A 23689-nucleotide genomic window follows, 5' to 3' on the forward strand; every position below is an offset into this window, starting at 1 on the left:
CTGTCTGACCTCAACTTCTCCTCAGATACAGTTGCATGGTTCTCTAGCTATCTCACCGACAGACTGCAGTCAGTGAGATGGCATTCTGCACTAGCTACTCCCCTTCCAGTCAAAATGGGTGTCCGCCAAGGGTTTATTAAGTTTTATTTATTTAAGTTTGATGACTGGGGAAGTCCACTGGGCCATAAAGAGACCATTTTCAGTGGAGGCCCAGGGAGAAAAGCTCCAAATATTGTAAGTTACATATTACAAAAGAATAACAAAGATTTGCAGACAACAATTAAAACATTTACAGAAATATAATGCATTATGTAATAAGCTTTTAGTGAGTTAACATTTACACAGGTCACTAGCCCTTTTTGGAGGTTGGGTAAACTGAACATTTGCAGAAAAAGACATTTTTGTCAAATAAGCTCTTTGTAAGTAAATATTAAATAAGTAGCTACTAGCCATTTGCAGGTTAGGTGGACCATTTTGCATGGAGAGAGTACCACAAAATTGGATTATGGAAAGTATAGTGCATTAGACAGCACAGAGAAACTCAGTCCCTGGTAGGGCGAGACTGTTTTAGGTTGAGATGAAGCAACAGAATAGGTAAATGGTAATGATTTCAGTGGAGGGTAGAAAGAGATGGGGTGGAGAGGGGTTTATGTTGGAGTGTGACATGGGCATTCCCATTTGGCTAATAGATGAGAGAATAGCTGAGATTTGAAATTGGTATGGTTTGGAAGGTTGCAAAGGTGGGGGGGGGGTCCACTTCTTGGCTAAGGAGTAGGACAGTAGTAAGTAGCCAGGAGGTCGTGCTGGTTTGTGGACCTGAAGGAGATTTTGGTTTGTGGATATAAGTTGGCGGTTGGGTATATAGGGTTTTAAGGATGTAGTGAGATATGGGCAGTTTGTGGGTTTAAAGATGAGCTTGTGAGCAATGGTGAGTTGTAGGTAACTGAGGTAGTTGGGGAGTTCAAGCCAACTGAGGGTGAGGAGGGAGTGGCAGTGGGATGAGTTTTTTGAATTGGTTGCAAATTTGCAGATCTTGTGGTAGCAGGATTCAAGTTTGGATTGTAAGCCAAGGTGGACATTTGTGAACAGAGAGGCACCATACATCAGGGGGGAGCAGAAAGGTGGATGCCAGGGTTTGACGGGTAGAGGGGCTGAGGAAGTGGCTGTGTCTGTAGAGGAGACCTATCTTTTGGTGGTGCTGTGTGCAGATAGTTTGAAGATCCATACTTGGACCACTACTTTTAATATCTTCACTAAACTACTCTATTCCTCCTGCCCACAGTCTTCCATAGTCCAATACGCTGATGACTCTACAGTCATCACCATTGCAAACTCTCCCACTGAACTCTTATCTGCTACCCAGTCTTCCTTTAACTCAGTTTAGACATGGCTCTCCAATAATCAACTTATCCTCAACCCTAAAAAACAAAACTACTACTCTTTCTCCCCAAATCAGTCAACCACATCAACTCCTCCTTCTCCATGATGTCCCTTAACAATACACATTTTGAAGTCGAATCCAGCACAAAACTCCTTGGGGTTACCATTGATGGTCAGCTAAAATTCGACCTTCACATAAATAATTGTATCTGGAAAACCCATCAGAAACTAGGACTTCTGCATAAAAACAAAACGTTCCTCACCTCTGAAGCTAGGATTTCTCTCACACATGCTTATCTTTTACCCTGCTTAACCTTCTTTTTCTTTCAGCTGTTCCCGTTAGGGGTCTCCACAGTGGATTATCTGTTTCCATTTCTTCCTTTCCTCTGCATCTTGCTCTGTCACACCATCTACCTGCCTGTCCTCCCTCACCACATCCATAAACCTTATCTTAGGCCTTCCTCTTTTCCTGTTACCTGGTAGCTTCATCCTTAGCATCTTTTTCCCAATATACTCAGCATCCCTCCTCAGCACATGTCCAAACCAACGTAATCTTGCCTCTCTGACTTTGTCTCCAAACCATCCAACCTGGGCTGACCCTCTAATATACTTATTCCTAATCCTGTCTACCCTCGTCGCACCCAGTGCAAATCCTAACATCTTTAACTCTGCCACATCCAGCTCAAACTCCTGCCATTTTGTCAATGGCACTGTCTCCAACCCATATAACATAGCTGGTCTCACTACCCTCTTGTAGACCTTCCCTTTCACTCTTACAGGTACTCATCTGTCACAAATCACTCCTGACACTCTTCTCCATACACTCCACCCTGCCTGTACTCTCTTCTTCACCTCTCTTCCACACTCACCATTACTCTGAACTGTTGATCCCAAGAATTTAAACTCATCCACCTTCAGCAACTCTACTCCCTGCATCCTCACCATTCCTCTATCCTCCCTCTCATTCACACACATATATGCTGACGTAGTCCTGCTGACCTTCATTCCTCTCCTGTCTAGAGCATATCTCCACCTCTCCACGGTTTCCTAAACCTGTTCCCTACTCTCACTAAATATCACAATGTCATCTGCAAACATCATAGTCCACAAGGACGCCTGTCTGATCTCGTCTGTTAACCTATCCATCACCACTGCAAATAAGAAAGGGGTCAGAGCTGATCCTTGATGTAATCCCACCTCCACCTTAAATGCATCTGTCACTCCCACTGCAGATCTCATTACTGTCACACTACCCTTGTACATATCTTGTACCACTCTTACATACTTTTCTGCCACTCCCGACTTCCTCATACAGTACCACAACTCCTCTCTAGGCACCCTGTCGCATGCTTTCTCTAAGTCCACAAAGACACAATGCAACTCCTTCTGACCTTCTCTGTACTTCTCCATCAACTGTAAACATTGCATCTGTAGTGCTCTTTCTTGGCATGAAACCATACTGCTGATCACTAATCATCACCTCCCTTCTTAACCTAGCTTCTGCTACTCTTTCCCATAATTTTATGCTGTGAATGATCAGTTTTATCCCTCTGTAGTTACTACAGCTCTGCACATCACTCTTATTCTTAAATATTGGTATCAAAACACTTTTTCTCCAATCCTCAGGCATCCTCTTACTTTCCAAGATTTCATTAAACAATCTGGTTAGAAACTCCACTGCCATTTCATCTAAACACCTCCATGCTTCCACAGGTATGTCATCTGGACCAAGAGACTTTCGATTCTTCATCCTCTTCATAGCTATCCTTACTTCCTCCTTGCTAATCCATTGCACTTCATGATTTACTATCCCCACATCATCCAACCTTCTCTCCCTCTCATTCTCTTCATTCATCAGCCCCTCAAAGTACTCTTTCCATCTGCTCAACACACACTCCTCATTTGTGAGTATGTTTCCCTCATTATCCTTTATCACCTTTACCTGCTGCACATCTTTCCTAGCTCGGTCCCTCTGTCTAGCCAATTGATACAGGTCCTTTACTCCCTCCTTAGTGTCCAGCCTTTCATACAACTCTTCATATGCCTTATCCTTAGCCTTCACCACCTCTCTTTTTGTCATGCACCTCATCTCCTTATACTCCTGTCTACTTTCTTCATCTCTCTGACAATCCCACTTCTTCTTCGCCAACCTCTTTCTCTGTATACTCTCCTGTACTTCCTCATTCCACCACCAGGTCTCCTTGTCCTCCTTCCTGTGTCCGGATGTCACACGAAGCACCTTTCTAGCAGTCTCCCTTACTAGCTCTACTGTAGTTACCCAGCTGTTCGGTAACTCTTCACTGCCACCCAGTGCCTGTCTTAACTCTTCTCTGAACTCCACCTCACAATCACCCTTTTTCACTTTCCACCATTTGAGCCTTGGTGCTGCCCTCACATACCTCCTCCTCTTCTTGATCACCAACGTCATTCTACAGACCACCATCCTATGCTGCCTAACTACACTTTCCCCTGTCACCACTTTAGTCTCTAATCTCCTTCAAGCTGGCCCTTCTGCATAGAATATAACCTACTCCTCCCAAATTCTCACAAATCTTAACTCCTTCCTACTTATTAGGCTTGTGTCAACCTACCATAAGATAGCTAGATTTGCAGCTCAACAAACCTATAAATCCCACCACTGTCTCTCCCTAAAATACTTAAATTGGCTTGAAATACCTCACCTGCTTCTCCTCTCTCAGCTCCAAATCATACACTCCATACTATACTGACCAGCATTCTGTCCTGCACTATGCTCCCTCATCTCCCACTATTCCCCTACTAGACATCTCCAGAGCTCAACCCAAGTTCGATTATGTATCAATAAACCCAAGTCAAACTCTGGTTGCAACATATATATAGCTATTGCCCTTCCATAGCATGGAACAAACTCCCTCTTGAAATCAGAACTCTTACACATCCTAAACAATTTAAATTGGCCTCAAAAGAGTACTTTAAATTGCAATGGACCTGCCACTGTTCTCACCCTCCCTGAATATATCCATCTAATATTCCTTCTTTCTCCTCTCTCATTACTGATTCACTCTTAGAATCCTCTTCTATCCTTTACAACCTATTCCATCCTTTTCCTTTATTCACTGCTACACTTTTCTTTCCATTCCTCCTCTGTATTCACCTTTCTAGACAGTGTACAGTTCATATTTTCACATAACATCTAGCCTAAATAACCAAATACCTATGCTTTTCATGTAACTTACTATGCATTTCTAACTTAATTTGTAATATGATGTTATTTCTTTTGACTTTTAAACATTATTGTATTATTGCATGTTTTCTTAAAATTTTAAAATTGTTGTAAACCTTGGAGCTTTTCTCCCCAGGCCTCTGCTGAAAAAGGGCTTCTGCCCAGTCGGACGCTCCCGGTCAACAAATGTAAAATAAATAAATAAAGTTAAAAGCTTTGCACACAAGTTCATATGTTCATAGGTAGGTACTAGGCTATTGGCTCTAGGGCCTATACAAGCCCAGCCAAAAAGGTACCCTGGCTTTTGCCACCCAAGAAAATGATTTTCCTGTGCCACTGTCGAGCAGAGCCACAGAAGTGATCCCCGGGGTAAATTTCCTATTTCCCATCCAATCATCAAGATTTTTCTTGAGTGCTAATGAGGAGCTTTGTTTGATACATATAGGTAGTTTATTCCAGAGTATGGGAAGTCTCTGGGACAGGAATCTATCCCTCTGGCATGTTCTGTTTATTGTGGTGACAAGGTTTAGGTCCCTAGAGCGTGTAGCTCAGAGGGATTGGGATTTCTTTAAGTGGAGCATGTCCAACAGCCCGGGTTTGACATAGCTTTGTATGTTAGGCAGAGATCACCTCTAAGTAGGCGATATGTGATGGAGTAAAGCTTGAGTTTTTTGAGACGGTCTGCATAGGGCATCTGTTTGAGGCCGGTAATCCTGTATTTCTGTGGTCTTTCCAGTTGTTGTAGATGTCTTGTGAGGTACATACCAAAAGGGGCGTTGTAGTCTATAATGGGTCTAATGAGTGATGAGTAGAGGGGAACAATGACCTCTTTTTTTCTGGATGAGAAACCTTTTGTGATGAGGTGTGCCACGTAGAAGGATTTCCTGACTACTGTGGTGATGTGATTATCAAAGGATAGACTACTGTCCACTTGTGTCCCAAGGTCTCTTATCATACTTTCAGTGTTAAGTATACTACCGCCTATGTGGTAGTTCATGGGTACAGAGCTTTTACCAAAGGGGATGACAATGCACTTTTTGGCATTGAGCTTGAGGCCATGGCTTTGACACCAGGCATCTGTCTCAGTGAGGCCCTTTTGTAGGATGTTGGTAAAAGTGGTACATTTAGACCAAGATCTTCCATCTCCTGGTGTTACAAAGTTAGGAGTACATAAAGAAAAGAGAAGAAAGAGTAAGAAACAAGGCAGCATTTTCTTGCCAGACTGACTTTTACTGCTTTGCAACCTATACTTTTGCACTTAACAGAACAGCCATAATTTAGAGACATTAACAGACTAATATTCTGAGTTCTGTACACAAAATAAGGCACACTCAAAACATTAATAAGCTGGTTTCATAAAATACTGAAGAATATTCAGTTTATAAAAATAATAGGACACTGTATATTTTTAAAGATTATTTGCTGACATGACTATCAAAATCTCTAAACTGCTCAAAACTATCCAAAGTATCAGTCAGCTACTTGTAGCTCAGACCAGAGCATTACCTAGGTAAAGGTAAGACAGTACTTGCTCCAGAGGTACAATTTACCTTTCCATTCCAAAGCTCCCTTTTCAAAACTCATCAACTGTATACACTCCTTAACAAAAACAGGTTTAATTTGCAGTTTTCAGCCTTGGATATTAGTGTCGTATTTGGCAGGATGGCTGCCTTGCGCAAAAACAGACACTCTTACAATTTGCTCAGTTTCCCTTTAATGTGACTGGTCATTTCTGCCATGATATCTTCACTTGCTCCTAAATTCTTTGAAGCAGCATTATTTTCCTTAGTTCACTGTCCAACTACCAGCTTTTCTTTTTATCCACAATACATACTTTGCACCAGTAGTAAGGCGCACTCTGTTAATGGCACTAAATTCAGGAAGAGGTTTTGCTGCAAAATAAGGATTTTAGCTTACTCTAGACTTTTCAAGCAGCTATGAAAATATCCCTGGCTAACAAATATTAGATGCAAATGTATTTCTTCCATTTCTCCCATTACTTACCTGGGTAAGACTAGTTCACATGTATGTACAGGGACCCATTTACGATCTGTATTTGCTAATGGTGATAATTATCATCACTTCTAATACTGTAGTCCAGTCTGAATATAATTCTGAAATTGCCTATTGATGAGTAACATAGGAAATGTATTTATTACCTTGGTTGTGGCTTCAAAGGATCCTGTACAAATGAATCCATCCCTCTTTGCACCAAAAGAAATAAATGATTATTTAGTCTGTTGTTGGAATCTAATATCAGTACCTTTAAATGGATTTTCAGGACAGATAATAGAATCACACAAGTACATTTCCTAAACCTGAACTTTTATTTTTGTATGAAGAACAGACAAAATGGTGGAGATCTGCCTCAAATTATTTGCTGAGTTTGTACTCCCTGCTGAAATGTTGGTACTCCAAATGCCGAGTGCCGACACACTGAAAAAAAAAAATCAAAACTGCAGATGAAGAGTGAATCTTGGACATCACTCTCTTTTCCTTTAAACTTCTTTTTAGCCAAAGGGGCCAAGCTGCTCCCACAATACTCCCAGACTTATATATACTAACTCTGAGATTGTCGCATCTCAGAGGAAAAGGAATATTCTTAGAAATGACCATCCCGGACTTATTATATGTAATTCTGTTTTTTCAGCCATTTAGTCTCCATATTTTGGGACTTGTTCTAGTAGGTCGTGACATTTCAAATAGCTACCCTGAGTTTGTGATTCTTATATTGTTTTTACATCACGCTAAAGACACACACGTATTTATATATATATATATATATATATATATATATATATATATATATATATATATATATATATATATATATATATACACACATGTATGGATACATGTCTTATAGTACAACCGACCTATATCCAGCTACACCTTCTAAGTATGACACCCCAGACTACATTTTAGGAAATTTAATTTTTGTTACAATCAAGGAGTACTGAGAAGTTCTGTTACACATTTCTGATGTTAGGCAAAGAAAAGACACAGACAAATAAATAAACAAACTAACCACCAGTTATTTAGCACAGAATGCTTAAAATAATAACAAAAGTGTTTCATAATAATACCACCAAAAGATATACGAGCTAGGTGTAAAAGCTAGGCAGCTAGCCTAGTACTTACTATGACCCTATGAACCAATAATAATAATAATAATAAAATCAGAGATTCTGTCTTTTAGGGATTATTGTAGTACATTACCTGAAGACTGGCAGTGCTGTTTCTAGCTGATGGTAACTCTTCTTTAAGTTTCTGGACCATATTAATGCCAGGCGGAGGTTGCGCTGCTTTGAGTACTGTCGAACTGTTAGCATCCAGCGATGCAGAAGCTGCTCTAGGTTTCTCTGCACCAGTATTCATGACAAGATCTTGACAGCATCAAAAGAGAACAAAAAACAATGCGCGTTGATTTAGGTATGCGTGTAGTTTATTTGTACACATGTGGAAGTGCATCAAGCACTTATTGATATTACCTGCAAGAAACAGTCTTTGACAACATAATGCAGAGTGTAGACACAGAACTTCAAATGTAGGTCTATGCTTTTCTGATTGAATTTAATTTTATATTTGCTCTGTTTTATAAGTGCTTCATGTTATCGCTTATAACAGACTTTGCTGTTTGCTAAAATTTGTTCTCTGGATTTTCTGTAATTACAGTATGTGAGAGACGCACATACACAATTTCATTTGAGGCAAAAAATCTTGCATACAGAAAAAGTTGTCGAGCACGCACACACACACACACGTGCACACGCATGCACTCGCACACACACAGACACGGACGCACACACACACACACACACACACACACACACACACACACACACACACACACACACCCACACACACTACATCCACCACCATGGAGTCTACCGGACACATAGACCAACTTATATTGCGGCACTAAAAAGCAATCTGCACAAATCTTAAAGACCTCCTAAGCCTATAAACAGCAATGCCTGTCCTGAGCAATCTCTAAAACACTCACCAAAAGCAACACCAAATACCACACACATGCCTACACCCAGTACAGCGCAACAGCAAAGCCCATAAGGCAATCAAACAGATTACCCAGGACACTTGTCATAGCAGACTCCATTGTATGATGCACAGAAGCTCCTCTCACCAGGCTGAACAAGGAGAAGAGAATGATTAGTTGCTTATCTGGAACCAGGATTTGCCAAGTTATGCACACACTCAGGTCTCTACACCACAAGTGCCAGCATGATTCTATCATAGTCCATGTGGGGGTTAATGACCTGAGACATACTTCCCTGGACTATATGAAGAGACACATTGTTGATCTTTCTGAATATGAGTCTCAGGCAGGTACGTGCCTTGCACTGAACAGTATTCTACCATCACCAATGATGATGCTACAGTGCTAACAAAAGATGACTGACCAATAATTGACTTAGATTCTGGTGTCTAAGAGACTCCGTATTTGTCTGCGTGAGCCTTTTTTAGGCCATGCCAAACTGACAAACCTACCAACATAGCAAATGAAATCCTAAGAAACCTAAAGGTGTCACTGCTTAATGTTAGAAGCCTATACAAGAAACTCCACAGCCTACAAGCTCTCCTCAGTCTGGAAAATGTAGACATCTGTGCTATTACCAAGATATGACTTAAATATGCAGAAAGGACTCTGGTAATGCATGACTTCAGTGCTTCCACACATTCAGACCATCAGCAAGTATAACTCCAGGGTGGTTAAACAGGATGATGCCCTGGAATGTAGTCACATGCAAATCACCATGGACAAAGTCACATACTATGTCCTAACAGGCTACAGGTCACCCTCTATGTCCCTAGAATCCCATAGCTCATACCGGAGACACTCACCATGAAACTAAATACCCTATTCAGGGGACACTTTAACTACCCCTTGATAGACTGGGAAACATACACTGCCTCATACCCACAAGCACAATGATTCCCAGAATTTATTAATACAAATACTCTTGACCAGTTAGTGTGCACACCCACCAGAGCTTCAAATATACTGGACCTGGTACACACCAATACAGGACAGAGCTGCACCTCCCACCAAGTGACACATCCTCACTGATGAGGTTGGACCCCAAAGCTGTCTCCTTCAAAATAAAAATCAACTCATTAACCCCAGAAAGTTCTAAAACAGGAACTGTGCCAAAGCAGACTACATCCTATTAAGCAATAGTTTGTCAAAATTCAGTGTCCCTCCAAACCCTGACTTCACAGCAACCTATGTGGAATTGTTCACAGAGACACTGTACAGCTATGCAAATGGATGTATAGAGGCTGCTGTATCTACTATAAGTAATCCCTAACAAACTCTAAAAACAAACCGCACTGGTGGAATCCTAATCTTAATACGGTATACAACAAAAGGCTAAAATCAGGAACAGTAGCTCCCATAATGAGAGAAGCTCCCTAATTAAACTAAACAGCAAACTAACAGGACTAATTAAGTCCATCGAGGCCAATAAATAGGTTAAGATAGTCCCAAAGGCTAAAGACAACCACAAGGCCTTCTACAGCTATGTCCAAAACTACAAAGGCAGCACACATCAGTGTGTCAAACTGGTGGTAAATGGTGCCGCCTTCACTTGAGCACAGTGACATAGTGCATTTGCTGGCTGGCAAATTCAGCTCAAACTTCACCCCCCACTCCCCTCCTGCCTCCCTCCATGAAATACATAATCCTCCCAACTATTAACAGGGAGCAGGTCCTGGTGGCGTTCGCTAAGGCCAAAAAAACACAACCTCAATAGGCCCCGACAATATCCCAGGATGCCTCCTAAACAGCTTGAAACATGATTTATCAGGACCACTTAAGTCACTTTTCAGCTATAACCTCAAAATAGATTTTGTACCATGAGAATGAAGGACTGCAATGGTTTTCCCACTTTACAAGGATGGACCATCAACCATTCCCGGAAACTACAGACCTATTAATTCTAATTAATCTAATATCCAAAACCATGGAATGAATTATCATGGAAATGATCAACAAAGACATAGGCAACCTTGAGACATTGGACCCAGCCCAGTTTGGCTTTGTCATGGGAAGGTCATGCCTACAAAACCAAGTGGGGTTCTTTGAAAATGTCACCAAGGCAACGGGTGAGGGGAAAACGGTGCATAACATATACCTGAACCTGGCAGAGGCATTTGATACAATACCCACTCGAGTATAGTTGACAAGTTCTCTGAACAGGGCATGGACCACTACATAACTCACTGGATTGCCAGAAGACTCAGACAGGACCCAAGAAGTCAGGACTGGTGATACCACCTCCACTAAGAGATCAGTCACCAGAGGAGTACCTTAGAGCTCTGTGCTGGGACCACTCCTTTTTGATATCTTCTTGGCGGTAAAGGCTAATTTCAAGGGCCTTTGGGTGACAAAGATCACAGTGACTACAAACAGAGAGCTATCAGATTCTCCCATGACACAAACCTCTTACAAGAGGGTCTAACACAGACAAATGACTGGTGCCAAAGTCACGTATTAAAACTCATCACCAAGAAATGTATTAGAGTGCCTTTTGGGGAAACTACCACCCAGGCTAATTGCTCCATTGATAAGACTCTCCTAAGAGATGACCCAGTAGTCAGGGATCTAGGAACATATGTACACAATAATCTGGCTTGGTGGCCAAGGTAGTAAGAAAATCATTCGATGTTGCCCAACTCCCTATCCATGTGAAGCAGAGTCCAACCCTAACCCTATTTAAGCATAACCTTGACCAATGGATAGGAAATCAGAAATTCATCATGGGTATATGGGTATAGCCCCTATGTCTTTGACAGACGGAGGCATACAGTAATGCTCAAACTAACATAACCTCTAGAAACTTCCTAATATACCCTTCTTAATAAATGCCCATGAGGCATAAGAACATAGTTGAGTTGGGTTGCACAACTAGGCTTATAAAGGCCCTGGTGGTCGTTAGCCTAGTATATACCCACGAACCTATAAACCTATACATCCACCCCCTGCTAGGACTATTTAAAAAGAAAAAATAATTATTTTCTCCAGTTAACATCTTTCCTTTACTGATACCTGCATTCCTTCAATTGAAACGTGTGAGTAAGCTAACTGGTGTTTAAATTGCTTAATTGCCTTCTCATTTATAATTCATATTGCTAACCATATTTGGAAAAGTACAGTTGTGTACACTTACCATAAATGTAGATGTTCGAGTGTCTTCACTGTTGCAGTCATCACTGTAGGGTTCTTCCTGCCGGCAGGCAGCCCTCGGTCGGCCAGAATCCCAAAGTCTGGGTCCGGCGTCGGCTGTGGACTCATCCTCCCTGACGTCAGTGCGCCAGGGGTACAAAGCTCCCAGCCGACGCCATGTTCTCCAGTTTTTCTTGTCCCAGATGTCAGGTGCCCAAAAGTAAAGGCTAAAAGTAAAACAAAAATGTAACATACAACAAACCCCATACCCTGTAGCAAATACACCTCAGAAGAAGGGTGAAGCAGGGAACCACACCAATAAAAAATATAAGAGGGGACAGGAGGGTGGGTAACCCAGACTGCAACAGTGAAGACACTCTAACATTTACATTTATGGTAAGTGTACACAACTGTATTATGTTCATCATGTTTCACTGTTGCAGTCATCAATCCCAAAGCTGAGATAAAGGGTGGAGGTTATTGAGTAGAAGGGGCGGCTAGAAGGACTTGCAAGACTGCAGAAGCAAAGCCTGCCCTAGACTTAGAATAAAGAGGGAGATTATAGTGCTTAGAGAAAGTATGCACTGAAGTCCAAGTTGCAGCTTCCAGAATATCTTTGGTAGGAACTCCCCTGAGAAAGGCAGCTGAAGTAGCAGCAGCTCTGTTAGTGTGAGTCCTAATGTTTCCTGGGATTTGCTTTCCATGATGAGAGTAACAAAATCTGATTCCATGAGCAATCCATTTAGAAATGGTCTGTTTTGAAATAGCTTTGCCTTGAGAATTTGCTGCATAAGAAACAAACAGTTCTGTTTTTCTGATATCCTTGGTTCTGTCCAGGTAAAAGCGAAGCTGCCTGTGCACGTCCAAAGAATGCAAGATCCTCTCCCCCTTATTTTGTGGATTAGGGAAAAAAGTTGACAGGTGAATAGTTTGGTCTAAAGTCACTTTAGAAACCACTTTAGGCATGAAAGTAGGGTTAGTCCTCAAAGAAACCCTGTCTTGATGAAAAATAATGTAAGGTTCCACAGCCATGAGCGCTTGTAACTCCGAGACTCTCCTGGCTGAAGTTAAAGCCAGTAGGATAACAGTCTTCCATGATAAATACTTTATATCAGATGTGGCCGCAGGCTCAAAAGGAGGGAGAGTTAGTTTTTCCAGGAGTATATTGAGGTCCCAGGCAGGGATGGGTGGTGTCCTAGGGGGCTTTAATTCTTTGCTCCTCTTAGATATTGTTTCAGAAGTGGATGTGAAAAAATTGGAGGATCTGTATTATAATGTGCAGAAATAGCTGAGGCATGTATTTTTATGGAGGAAAAAGATAAACCCTTATGCAACATATCTGTTAGGTAATGTAAAATCAATGGAATATTTGGAATGTGAGGATCTGATTCCTGAGCTTGCATCCAGGTGCAAAATCTCTTCCATTTACCTTCATAAGATTTCCTAGTGCTAGGCCTTCTGGCTTCTAAGATAACATCCATGACCTGTTTGGAAAGGGTAGGATTAATCATAGACCCTGAATACGCCAGGCTGCCAGGCAGAGAGTTTTGATATGAGAGTGCAGGACCTGGCCCTTATGTTGAGACAAAAGATTTGGAATCTGAGGTAGAATCCAAGGATGTTCCTGGGATAGATTTATCAGTGTTGAGTACCAAAATTGTCGAGGCCAATTCGAGGCTAGTAAGATCAGCTTTGGTTTCTCCAGTTTTATTTTTAATAACACCCTTGGTAGAAGAGGTAGTGGTGGAAAGGCATATCCCGAGAGGTTCCTCCAACTGAATGAGAGAGCATCCACTTTCCATGCTAGCTTGTGATATGTCCTTGTGCAAAAAGTCTGTAACTGGTAGTTGTGGGGAGATGCAAATAGATCTATGTCCGGGCAGCCCCAGGCTTCTGTAATCATCTTGAATATTTGGGTGTCTAGCATCCACTCATGTGGGTCTGACAGGTTCCTTCTCAGGCTGTCTGCCAGAGTGTTTTGCATCCCTGGCAGGAATTGAGCTTGTAGGTCCATTTTGCAAGCTAGTGCTGTGTTCCATAGAGTCATGGCTAGTCTGCAAAGGAGGTAGGAGTGTGAACCCCCTTGCTTGTTTATGTACCACATAACTGTGGTGTTGTCTGTCTGTATCAGTAGCCGCCCTGGCTGTAAAAGATCCCTGAAAGCCAAGAGGGCATTCTGCACAGCTAACATCTCTTTTAAACTGATATGTAGATGCTTCTGATCCTCTGTCCAAAAACCTTGCAGGCCTTTCCCCTGCAAGTGAGCTCCCCATGCATAATCCGAGGCATCCGTGGTTATCACTTGGTAGGCTGGCGGTAGACTGAAGGCTTTCCCTTTGTTTTGAAGACATGCCATGGTCCACCAATGGAATTCCTTTTGCAGGCAAGGCAAGACAGCAATCTCTGTTTCTAGACTGTGACAATGCTGGGACCATACGCGTTTTAGGTACCATTGTATCTTCCTCATATGCAGTCTTGCATATGGTATGAGTAGGATGCAGGAAGCCATGTAACCCAAAGCCTGCAGGAATTTCCTTGCAGTTAGCTGAGACATTAACGCCAGGCTTTTGAAAGTTGAAGTCAGCTGTAGTTGTTTTTCTGATGTCAGGAATGCCATCTGGGTTGTTGTGTTTAAAAGAGCACCCAGGAAAGTTATCTGTTGAGTGGGTGTCAAATTTGACTTTTTTACGTTCACAGTGAATCCCAGGTACTTGAGTAGATTCTGAACAAATTCCAGGTGCTGGAGTAAGATGTCCTTGCTGTCTGCTTGAATAAGGCAGTTGTCCAGATAAGGGTAAATTTGAATTCCCTTGAGTCTGCAGTAAGCTACTACTGGTGCCAGGCACTTGGTAAAGACCCTGGGCACAGTAGACAAGCCAAAGGGCAGCACAGAGAATTGGTAATGTTTCGAGCCTGCCTTGAATCTGAGGTATCTTCTGCACTCCTGTCTGATAGGAACGTGTAGGTAAGCCTCCTTTAAATCCAATGTCACCATCCATGCATTTTTGCTCAACATTGGCAGGAGCTGCTGCAGAGTAAGCATCTTGAACTTTGGTATCTCCAGGAAAGTATTTAAGACTGACAGATCCAGGATGGGTTTCCAAGTATTTTGCTTTCTGGGAACTAGAAAGAGTCTTGAATAAAAGCCTTGTCCCATCTCTGAATTTGGAACCAGTTCTATGGCCCTCATAGCCATGAGGGACCTCACCTGTTTTAATGCCTCTGCCCATTGAGTTCTTGGTATGTCTGGCCATCCATTTGGGTTTGGTAAGGTGTGAAAGTGGAATTTGTAACCTCTTAAAACTACATCCAGAACCCACTTGTCTTGGGTTATTTAAGTCCAGTTTAGGTGAAAATGAGAAAGTTTTCCTCCCAAAGGAGCTTCCAGGAGAGAGGTTCCTGGAACCATGCAGGGGGAGTCATTGAGTCTGTTTCCTATAAGGTTGAGACCTATCTTCACCCCTGGGGGTGGAAGCACTCCACTGTCTAGGTCTATAAGAGGTCTGTGCTTGGGCCCTCCCTATGGGGCACCTATATCTACCCCTCTGAGGCCTGTCCGAGCTGGGAAAGGACCAATTTTTAGCTGGCCAATTTCTGCTAAATCTAGGAGGCTGAACTTGTAAGAAATCCTTAACCATTTGCATGGATTTTGCCTTATCCTCCATTTTCTTTATAACCTCTTCAGCCTTAGACCCAAACAAAACATTATGTTGAACAGGGGCATCCAGTAACTTTGCTTTCACTTGTTCAGGCAAATTTTGTTCCTTTAACCAAGCATGCCTTCTAATGTCCGTGCCAGTGGCAGCCGCCCTGCAAGAGGCCTCCAAAGCATCAAAACCACAGTGTAAGGTGTGTTTCCCCACCTGCTCAGTAGCATGCATCAAATCATGTAATTCCTTATTATCAGCACATGCAGAAATGGTACCCAGTTTTTGTTTCATAACAGACAAAAGGTATTGCTGATATTTCAACATATGAAATTGACAATTTAAAGCCCTAATAGATAAAGTAGCAGAAGTGTACACTTTTTTGCCCCATCTCTCCAAAGCTCTAGAATCCTTATCTGATGGAATAGGGTTCTTAGCAGTGGCGGCCTTAACACCCTTAGGACCCTGAGAAATGGTTTCTGGATCAGCAGTAGGATTTTTGTAAAGAAACTGGTGGGAGTCAGGGACTCTGTAATATCCATCAGGCTTAGCAGGGGCCGGAGGAAAGGAGTCAGGAGTTAAATTAGACTCAGAAAAAAACATCATCCACAATATCCAAAATAGGAGGAATAGCCAGGGGTCTGTGTTGGGGAAGAAGAAAATCCCTAAGCCTTCTCTTAGATTCAGAGTACTCCTGTCCTTCCCAGTGAAAATGTTCCCTCATGTCATGTAAAGTTTCCCCAAAAGAGTAATCCTCAGGAGGAGAAGCTGAAGGAATGGATTCCTCAGCATCAGAATCCTCATAAGGAGGGAAAGTATAATCCTGTTCAGAGGAAGACACTGAAGAGATAGATGCCTGATCAGAGGATTCATAATCCAGTTCTTGTCTTGGCCTTTTGTCTGGAGGGGGATGTGAATCCCTAATCATAGTTAGCAAGTCCTCCGCCATTTTAAGCATTTGTTTTTGAGATTTAGGTCCCGGATCAGAGGAGGCCTGGGCTTGAGTCTTTGTTTTAGAAGGAGTCTTTGCCTTTATCTGAAGCTGCGTAGGCCTGAAAACCCCTTCGGAAGCCGGTGCCTGCACAGCGGCTCCGGACCCATCTGAGGGAGCATTATCTGAAGGTCCTACACCTGGAGTATTCAAAGGCCTAGTTGGCTCCTCGTGGGAGTCTGTTTCGGCAAGCGGTTCTGTAATGGCCGACGACAGGGGCTGCGAAAGCGCCTCACTGATGACGGCTGAACCGGCAGCTGGCTCTGATTGCAAACTGTCGTCTGATTTGGACCTCGGAGGCCTATCCTTATCCTTGCGCCTTTTATGAACTCTGGTAGTCGGAAGCGTGTCCGACGACATGTTATAATTAAATCGCCTCCCAAAGTAATGAAAGGCAAAATCGTATCTCCATTTAATAGTACGTTGATTAAATCTAGCACAAAACTGACAACTAGCTACGTCGTGGTCAGGGCCTGGACAAGAAATACAGTAAGAGTGAAAATCCTTATGAGGTATTTGCTTCCCACATGAAATACAATTATTAACTTTTTCTGACATCGGTCTGGAGCAAGAAAAAAGTTTCCAACGGGGTACTTAGCTTTGAAAAGAAGAATATCTTCGGTATGAAGCACCAAAAATAACAGGAGTCAGCCGACCGGCACTTGCGAACTGCTTCCACTGCACGGCAAGAAAGACTGGAGAACATGGTGTCGGCTGGGAGCTTTGTACCCCTGGTGCACTGACGTCAGGGAGGGTGAGTCCACAGCTGACACCGGACCCAGACTTTGGGATTCTGGCCGACCGAGGGCTGCCTGCCGGCAGGAAGAACCCTTCCTTGATGACTGCAACAGTGAAACACGATGAACATCTAGTCTGCTTTGTAAATTTAAAACATATTTAAATCTGCTTGTAAAACACAGCTATTGTATAACAGCTGCTTAATTATGTTCTTATTGCTTAGAAATGGCAGCTATTTACCAAGCAAGCAGTAACACCTAATGCAGTTGGCAGATTTACTAGGTGACACCGGAACACTCAATGTAAGGCCTAACACATAAGACAAAGGGCTTCATTAACTTCAGAAAGTCTGGTACTGCAGTATACCCCTTACCTGGAAGGCATTATTACTCTTAGAAAATGGGCTACTTGTAATATCACTCTGTACATTTTTTATATATATATGGTTTACTGTTGAAATGCAACTTGTCGAAAGACAGTTGCACGAAAGGACGTTTTCAAGATCACAGCTGAATGCACATTGACATTTGCTCATTGCAGATTTGGCATTGTGGGTGTGGAGTGCACTATAGTGGGGATTGGGAAATGGATCCCTTTCCCACTGTAGTGCATCCTTGGAGATAGAATATTAAAGTAGTGGGGTGTGTGTGTGTGGGGGGGGGGTGCAGGGGGGCTTGCCCCCCTGCATTACATTGTGAGTTTGGCATTGTAGTTCGAAACTCAGTTAATCTGCTGTTCACTTTGCTGAGTTTCGAACTTCGGTGCCGTTCGGAATGACGGTATTGTCATTTCGGTTCGCACAAAGGACCGCTCGACAGGTTGATTTTCAACCTTTCAAAGGTAAACCACATAAATACATGGGTCTGCTTCTAAATCTTGAAAGCTCATAATCTTGAAATTCAAAATACTGAATCCAAAATCTTAAAAATTCAAAATAGTGAAAACTCAAAATACTGAATTTCACAATACTGAAAAAAACTGAGTACACTACACTTACAATATTCCTGCTCAACTACATAACAAAACATATTACTCTTCTCCATCTATAAGCAGGGGGCCAAGCCCCCCAGCACCCCCTACACCCCCCGCTACTTAAATATATCCACTCCAAGATCACACTCCACAGAAGAAAATGGCAAACATACCATTACGTGCTTCCTGACTGCCTGTTGTAATCTTAGTCATGTTCCCTTTTAATTTGCTATAGTACAACATAACTCATCTTAGTGTAGTGAAGTGCGATCTCAGTGTTGATATATTTAAGTAGTGGGGGTGCAGGGGGGCTTGCCCCCCCCCGCTAATAGCTGGAGTAAACTAATATGCTTTGTGTTTTATTTGTTTCTCCATGTACTTCTGCTGGAGTATAGTAAGTGTTAGTATACTGTATTTTTTTTCGATATTATGAAATTCAGTATTTTGAACTTTCAAGATTTTGGACTCAGGATTTTGAATTTCAAGATTATGAGCTTTCAAGATTTAGAAGCTGACCCATATATAAATATATATATATATATATATATATATATATATATATATATATATATATATATATATATATATATATATATATATATATATATATATGTGTGTGTGTGTGTGTTCGGGTGGAAATGCAGTTTAGGTTGTACTAAGTCTGGTGGCTGTAATGTATTATTGCATTGGCAGGCTGGACACTAGCCATTGTATATATACCTAGCTTAGCTGGCTCACATAGACAGGATACTATCATTTGGCAGAGTTTACACTCTGGCTGCATTATCCAACAGTCCCGCCATAATTAGTACAAATAATGATGCACATAAGCAAGGGTGATATATGCACTGACAACATACAGGGTATATGAATTCATAGCAAATTGGATGAACAAGTTACACGATCTTCTGCTGCTTGGTGCTACGTATTGGGTATTAGATGGGGAATAGGTTCTCATGGGTTCAAAGGTAAGTACTAGGCTAACTGTCCTTTAGGGTCATTTTGAGCCAAGCCAATTTTCCTTTTGGTGCTTGAATTAACCTCTCTGTTTGGCCTCATCCCATGGTCAATAATTATATATTTACCCTAGTGAGAATAAGTGGGATCATACCACAGGTAACTTGAGGAAACACATGCATAGGATAAAGCATTTAGGAGCTGCCTCTGTTCATTAGAAGTACAGGGGGCAGTCCTGGGATAAATTTTCTACTACTCACTCACAGATCCAATTTGTGCTTGAATATAGACAGAGATGAGCTTAGTTTTACATGGGTAGGGAGTCTGTTCCAGAACAGTGGTATCCTCTGTGAGATATACATGTCCATCCAAACCACTCTGTAATGCTGCAGAACAGGTATACAGCCCTGGGCTGGGTGTTTCTGATGCCATTTGACTTGCTGATGTGCAGTAGGTTCGTTAATATTGGGTCAGAAGATGTCTTGTAAGCCAAACACAGGTTACCTCTTAGCAGTCTCTAGGATACTGAGTACATTGACAAGCTTTTGAGTCATTCCGCATAGGATATGTTGTTTAGGCCTTCTATACTTTTAGTAAGGTATCTGTGGATGTTCCAGCTGTTGCATGTGTCTGGACAGATGCATGCTAAGGGGACATTATACCCAATGACTGGCCTAATGAGGGCTGAGTAAAGGGGACAAAGACATCTCTAAATCTAGATGCAATCCCTTTGTTTATAAGCTTTGTAATATAAGAGGACTTTCTTATGACAGTGGGCACATGTAGGTAGCTGCCCACACAAGTTCTCAACTTCTGAACAACTCGGTCATTTCTTATGGGCATTGTCAACAACTTCCCAAAGGATATGATAATGAATTTTTTAGCATTTATTTTCAGTTCATGATTGTGGCACCTGTTATTTATTTGAGACAAATCTTCCTGCATGATGGCTAAGTCATTTGGGGATTCAATGCTCTTAATTGGCAGCCATCTGCAAAACTAGTCAGACGGAGCCTTTTGGTATTGGCTTTTACTTCAGAGAAGTAGATGCTAAACAGGAGAGGTCTCAGCACCAAACACTGGGGTGCTCCACTGGTGGCTGGTCTCTCTGTGGAGGCAACTTCCCCTGTTTTGATCTTGTGCTTCCTATGTGTTAGCCAGTTGGCAATACAGCAGGTTACACAGGGGGATTATTCTCATTTTTTTTTTGATTTTCTACTATGCCTGAGTGGGGGGTATTGTCAGAAGTTTTGGCCAGATTGAGGTATGTGGTGTGTTCCATTTTACCGTCATCCATTGTTCAGGTGACGTTTTCAGAAAAGTCCACTAGACTGAGTTAGCATGACCTGCCCTTAAGAAATCCAAACTGAGATGGGTCTAGAAATTGGAGGTTCCTATGTATGTATTGATTAGTCACATAAGTCTTCCCACGGCTTGGCATATAAGGCTAATCAGACTTATGAGTCTGTAATTGCCTGGGTCTGTGGAAGGTTCTGTCTTATGCAGAAGAATGACTGTAGCTGTTCTCCATCCACTTGGCACAAAATCTGTGGAGGCTGAGGTTGAACAGTGTTGTTGGGGCTTGGCTAGATTGTACTTCATCCTACTGAGATGCATCCAGGGATATTGTCAGGACTTTTTAGCTTTTGATAGCTCTTTTAGGAATTGGTCTTGTATGAAAGCTTGTGACAAGTCAGTTTTAGATATATCTTGTGGGATAGATAGAGGGGGTGACAGGGGTAAAGTTTGAGTTGAATTTATTGGCCAGTAGGTTCACTGTACCTTCAGCCTCAGTGTTGGTAACATCTTTCACAATCAGCTCAGTGCATTGTTTCATTGTACTTCTGACATTACAAACATAACTTTAAAAAAGGCCTTGGGATTGTCTTTGTCTTGGGAGGCTATTTTAGCCTCAAATTTGGCTTTGGCGGATTTTATTAAGCTCATAATTTTTTTTTATTTCACTGATGAGTGTTCTATCATTCTGGGAATTAGTCTTATTGCTTTTAGTCAAAATTTTATTCCTTTTATTATAAGACTTGTTGATACTATGGTTCCACTATGGGGTTTTGTTTCTGAGATTTGCCTTGTGTTTGTTCCTACACAGTACAGCTGCACCTATGCAGCTACTTACATACTGGTTTAGTGTGATGATGTACATTTCCACACGTTCAGCTAAATTAACTGTGTTTAGTGGGGATTTGAAGTTTGTCAATGTATGAGTAGGTAGTTTGTCTTAGAGAAATTTCTAAAGGTATATTAGCAGGAAGGGGTCTTTGGTTTCAATTTTATTTTAAAAGAGATGGCTTTATGAACAGATCTAAGAAGTGACAGAGATACACAAAGGATGGTGCTAGATGGCCCCATATTAGCAGGACAAGATCCAAGATGTTCTTCTCCCAGTGGGTACTCTGACTAATTACTTTAGGATGTTTTTAGAAGTTCTTGTAATAGAAACAAACACAAACTCAGACTAATTGAAATAGACAACTTGAAGTCCGGATTGCAATTACAGTGTTTAAGAGTAAACACGCCCTCTTTTCTACAATTACATTTAACACACCAACTGCTGAAAAATGTAACCAGAATCATCTATGATAAACCACAATTACAAATGCTGTTAGAAGAAATTAAGGTAGATTATCTTATTTTCAATAAATGGAAAATGGGATGATAATGTATGTTGCTTTTCTGCATACACCACTCCTGTTTCTCTGCAAATCCAATATCTCCACCAGTACTAGAACTAGTGATCTAAATCTTCACCAGCAGATAAATAAAACATGGTTGATGGATTGGTTTTTAACCCAGAGCCTCCCAATCCTCTGGAATAAACTTCCCCTGCATGTCAAATAGTGCAACTCACTATCTTTTAAATGGAAACTAGATGACTGGATGGGTATCCACAAATTTACTCCAGGATTGACTGATTTGGCCCTTCTAGAGAAAGGAGGTGCTGCCAGAGGGAAGGTACTGGCAAGGTGTAAATGGTCATGAGACTCAGTGGCCTTGAAACAGCTGAGAATATATTAATCTAGACATAAAAAGTAGCAGCAGATTGTGTATTTACAGTTTTCCTTTACTGCTTATGCATTAAGTGTCAATAAGTGCCTTTAAGAGGCCTCTGTTTTTCTGAGCAAGAAATTCTTTTGACAAAAGAAAAATTATTGTGCCTTTTCTCATTCTTGCATAGGGGAATGATTGGATAAATGCCCTTAGCTTGAGCTAGAAACACATTTTAAGAGAAAGCAAGTAAATGAAAAAGAATATTGAATATTATAATTTTTTTCTAGTAAATGTATGTTTAGCAATTTTGTATCTGGTTCTCATGCCTCTAGGAGAAAATATGATAAAGAGAAATGGCTAGGAGATAACATTCTTTGAAAGCATTCAATTGTTTTCCCAGCTGAGAGAGCTATAAAGATAAGATAATACCAGACAGCACTTAGTAAAAGCACAGGCTGCACCATGCGTCTTAGCATGGACAACCTTTCTTTTAGGTTAACTCAAGTTTCTGAATGTGGATGTAAGTTTGCAACATTTGTTCCTATTAGGAGGGTAAAACTTCAATACTTGAAGATGCACATAGTTTTGTGTGCTATTATTAAGTTAATAAGTTTTAGGAGGTACTGGGGTGTGTTTGCTTTTTGTTTGAGGGCTTTTAATAAAACAAAATGTTTTGTAATATGTGACATAGGCTTAAATGGTTATGACAAGAAACAACTGCATAAAAGATCAACATACCAAGCGATGTGCGCATGTAACACAAAACGTGAAACTAGACATTTAACAAAAAGCTGTTATACATAAAAGGTGGGAATAATAACTTTTTAAGACAATGATGACTTCTGTAATGTCTTTAAATGTCAATTGACTTACAAATAAATACAAAAAAGAAGGTGTACTGAACTATCTTAAAAATAGAGTGCAAATAGCTATGCTACAAGAGACACACTTGGAAAGAACTGAACATGTGAATTTGATAAAGAAAGGTTTTCAGGACCGTTATGCAGCAGAGTACCTGGGGCAAAGGATAAAATGAGTACTTATATTAATTGCAAGAGGAGCTCCAAAAGTGATAGAAAAGGATAAATAGATAATAAAGGTAGATTTGTAATACTAAGGGGCAACTGGCAAAGAAGGAGAATTACACTGGCATATAATTATATTCCACCTAAAACTGCTATAATGAAACTTAAGAAAATTCTGGGAGAAATAATCAGCTTTCAGCAAGGAATATTATTTGTAGGTGGGGACTGAAATTTCACTTGCAACAGTGAAGATGTGTCTGGGAGGCCCAGAAGGGAAAATAGGGGGGGGGGGGTAGACTGTTGAAGAAATTTATAACAAATATTTGGCATGGAAGATGTGAATTCAATACTAGGGGGTTGGAGTGAATTTACATATTTCCCAAGATACAAAAACTGGGCTAGACCAGACTGAATTTACATTTCACAGGAACACATGCATTTAACTGAAGGTCTTGATATGCACCCAATAACTAGTTCAGATCATGCACCAATAATAACTAAAATAAAAACTTGGGGTAATGAAATAAAAATGAGACACTGGAGCTTTCCCACCTATCTGTTGAAAAGAGAGGAATTTAAGGAATG

General features: G+C 41.3%; 1 protein-coding gene across 2 annotated transcripts in view; it reads right to left on the bottom strand.

Moving 5' to 3' along the window:
* Positions 1-23689, bottom strand: part of LOC122799721 (protein bicaudal C homolog 1-like) — a 1306264-nt gene that overhangs the window by 459823 nt on the left and 822752 nt on the right. For both annotated transcript variants that reach the window (XM_044068975.1, XM_044068974.1), the window contains exon 12: positions 7802-7968. In XM_044068975.1, the coding sequence (XP_043924910.1) occupies positions 7802-7968 (167 nt within the window). The remainder of the gene's footprint in view (positions 1-7801; positions 7969-23689) is intronic.

The sequence above is a fragment of the Protopterus annectens genome, chromosome 4.part0 (genome assembly GCF_019279795.1).
Source record: "Protopterus annectens isolate FY-2018-M chromosome 4.part0, PAN1.0, whole genome shotgun sequence".
Taxonomy (NCBI): Eukaryota; Metazoa; Chordata; order Ceratodontiformes; family Protopteridae; genus Protopterus; species Protopterus annectens.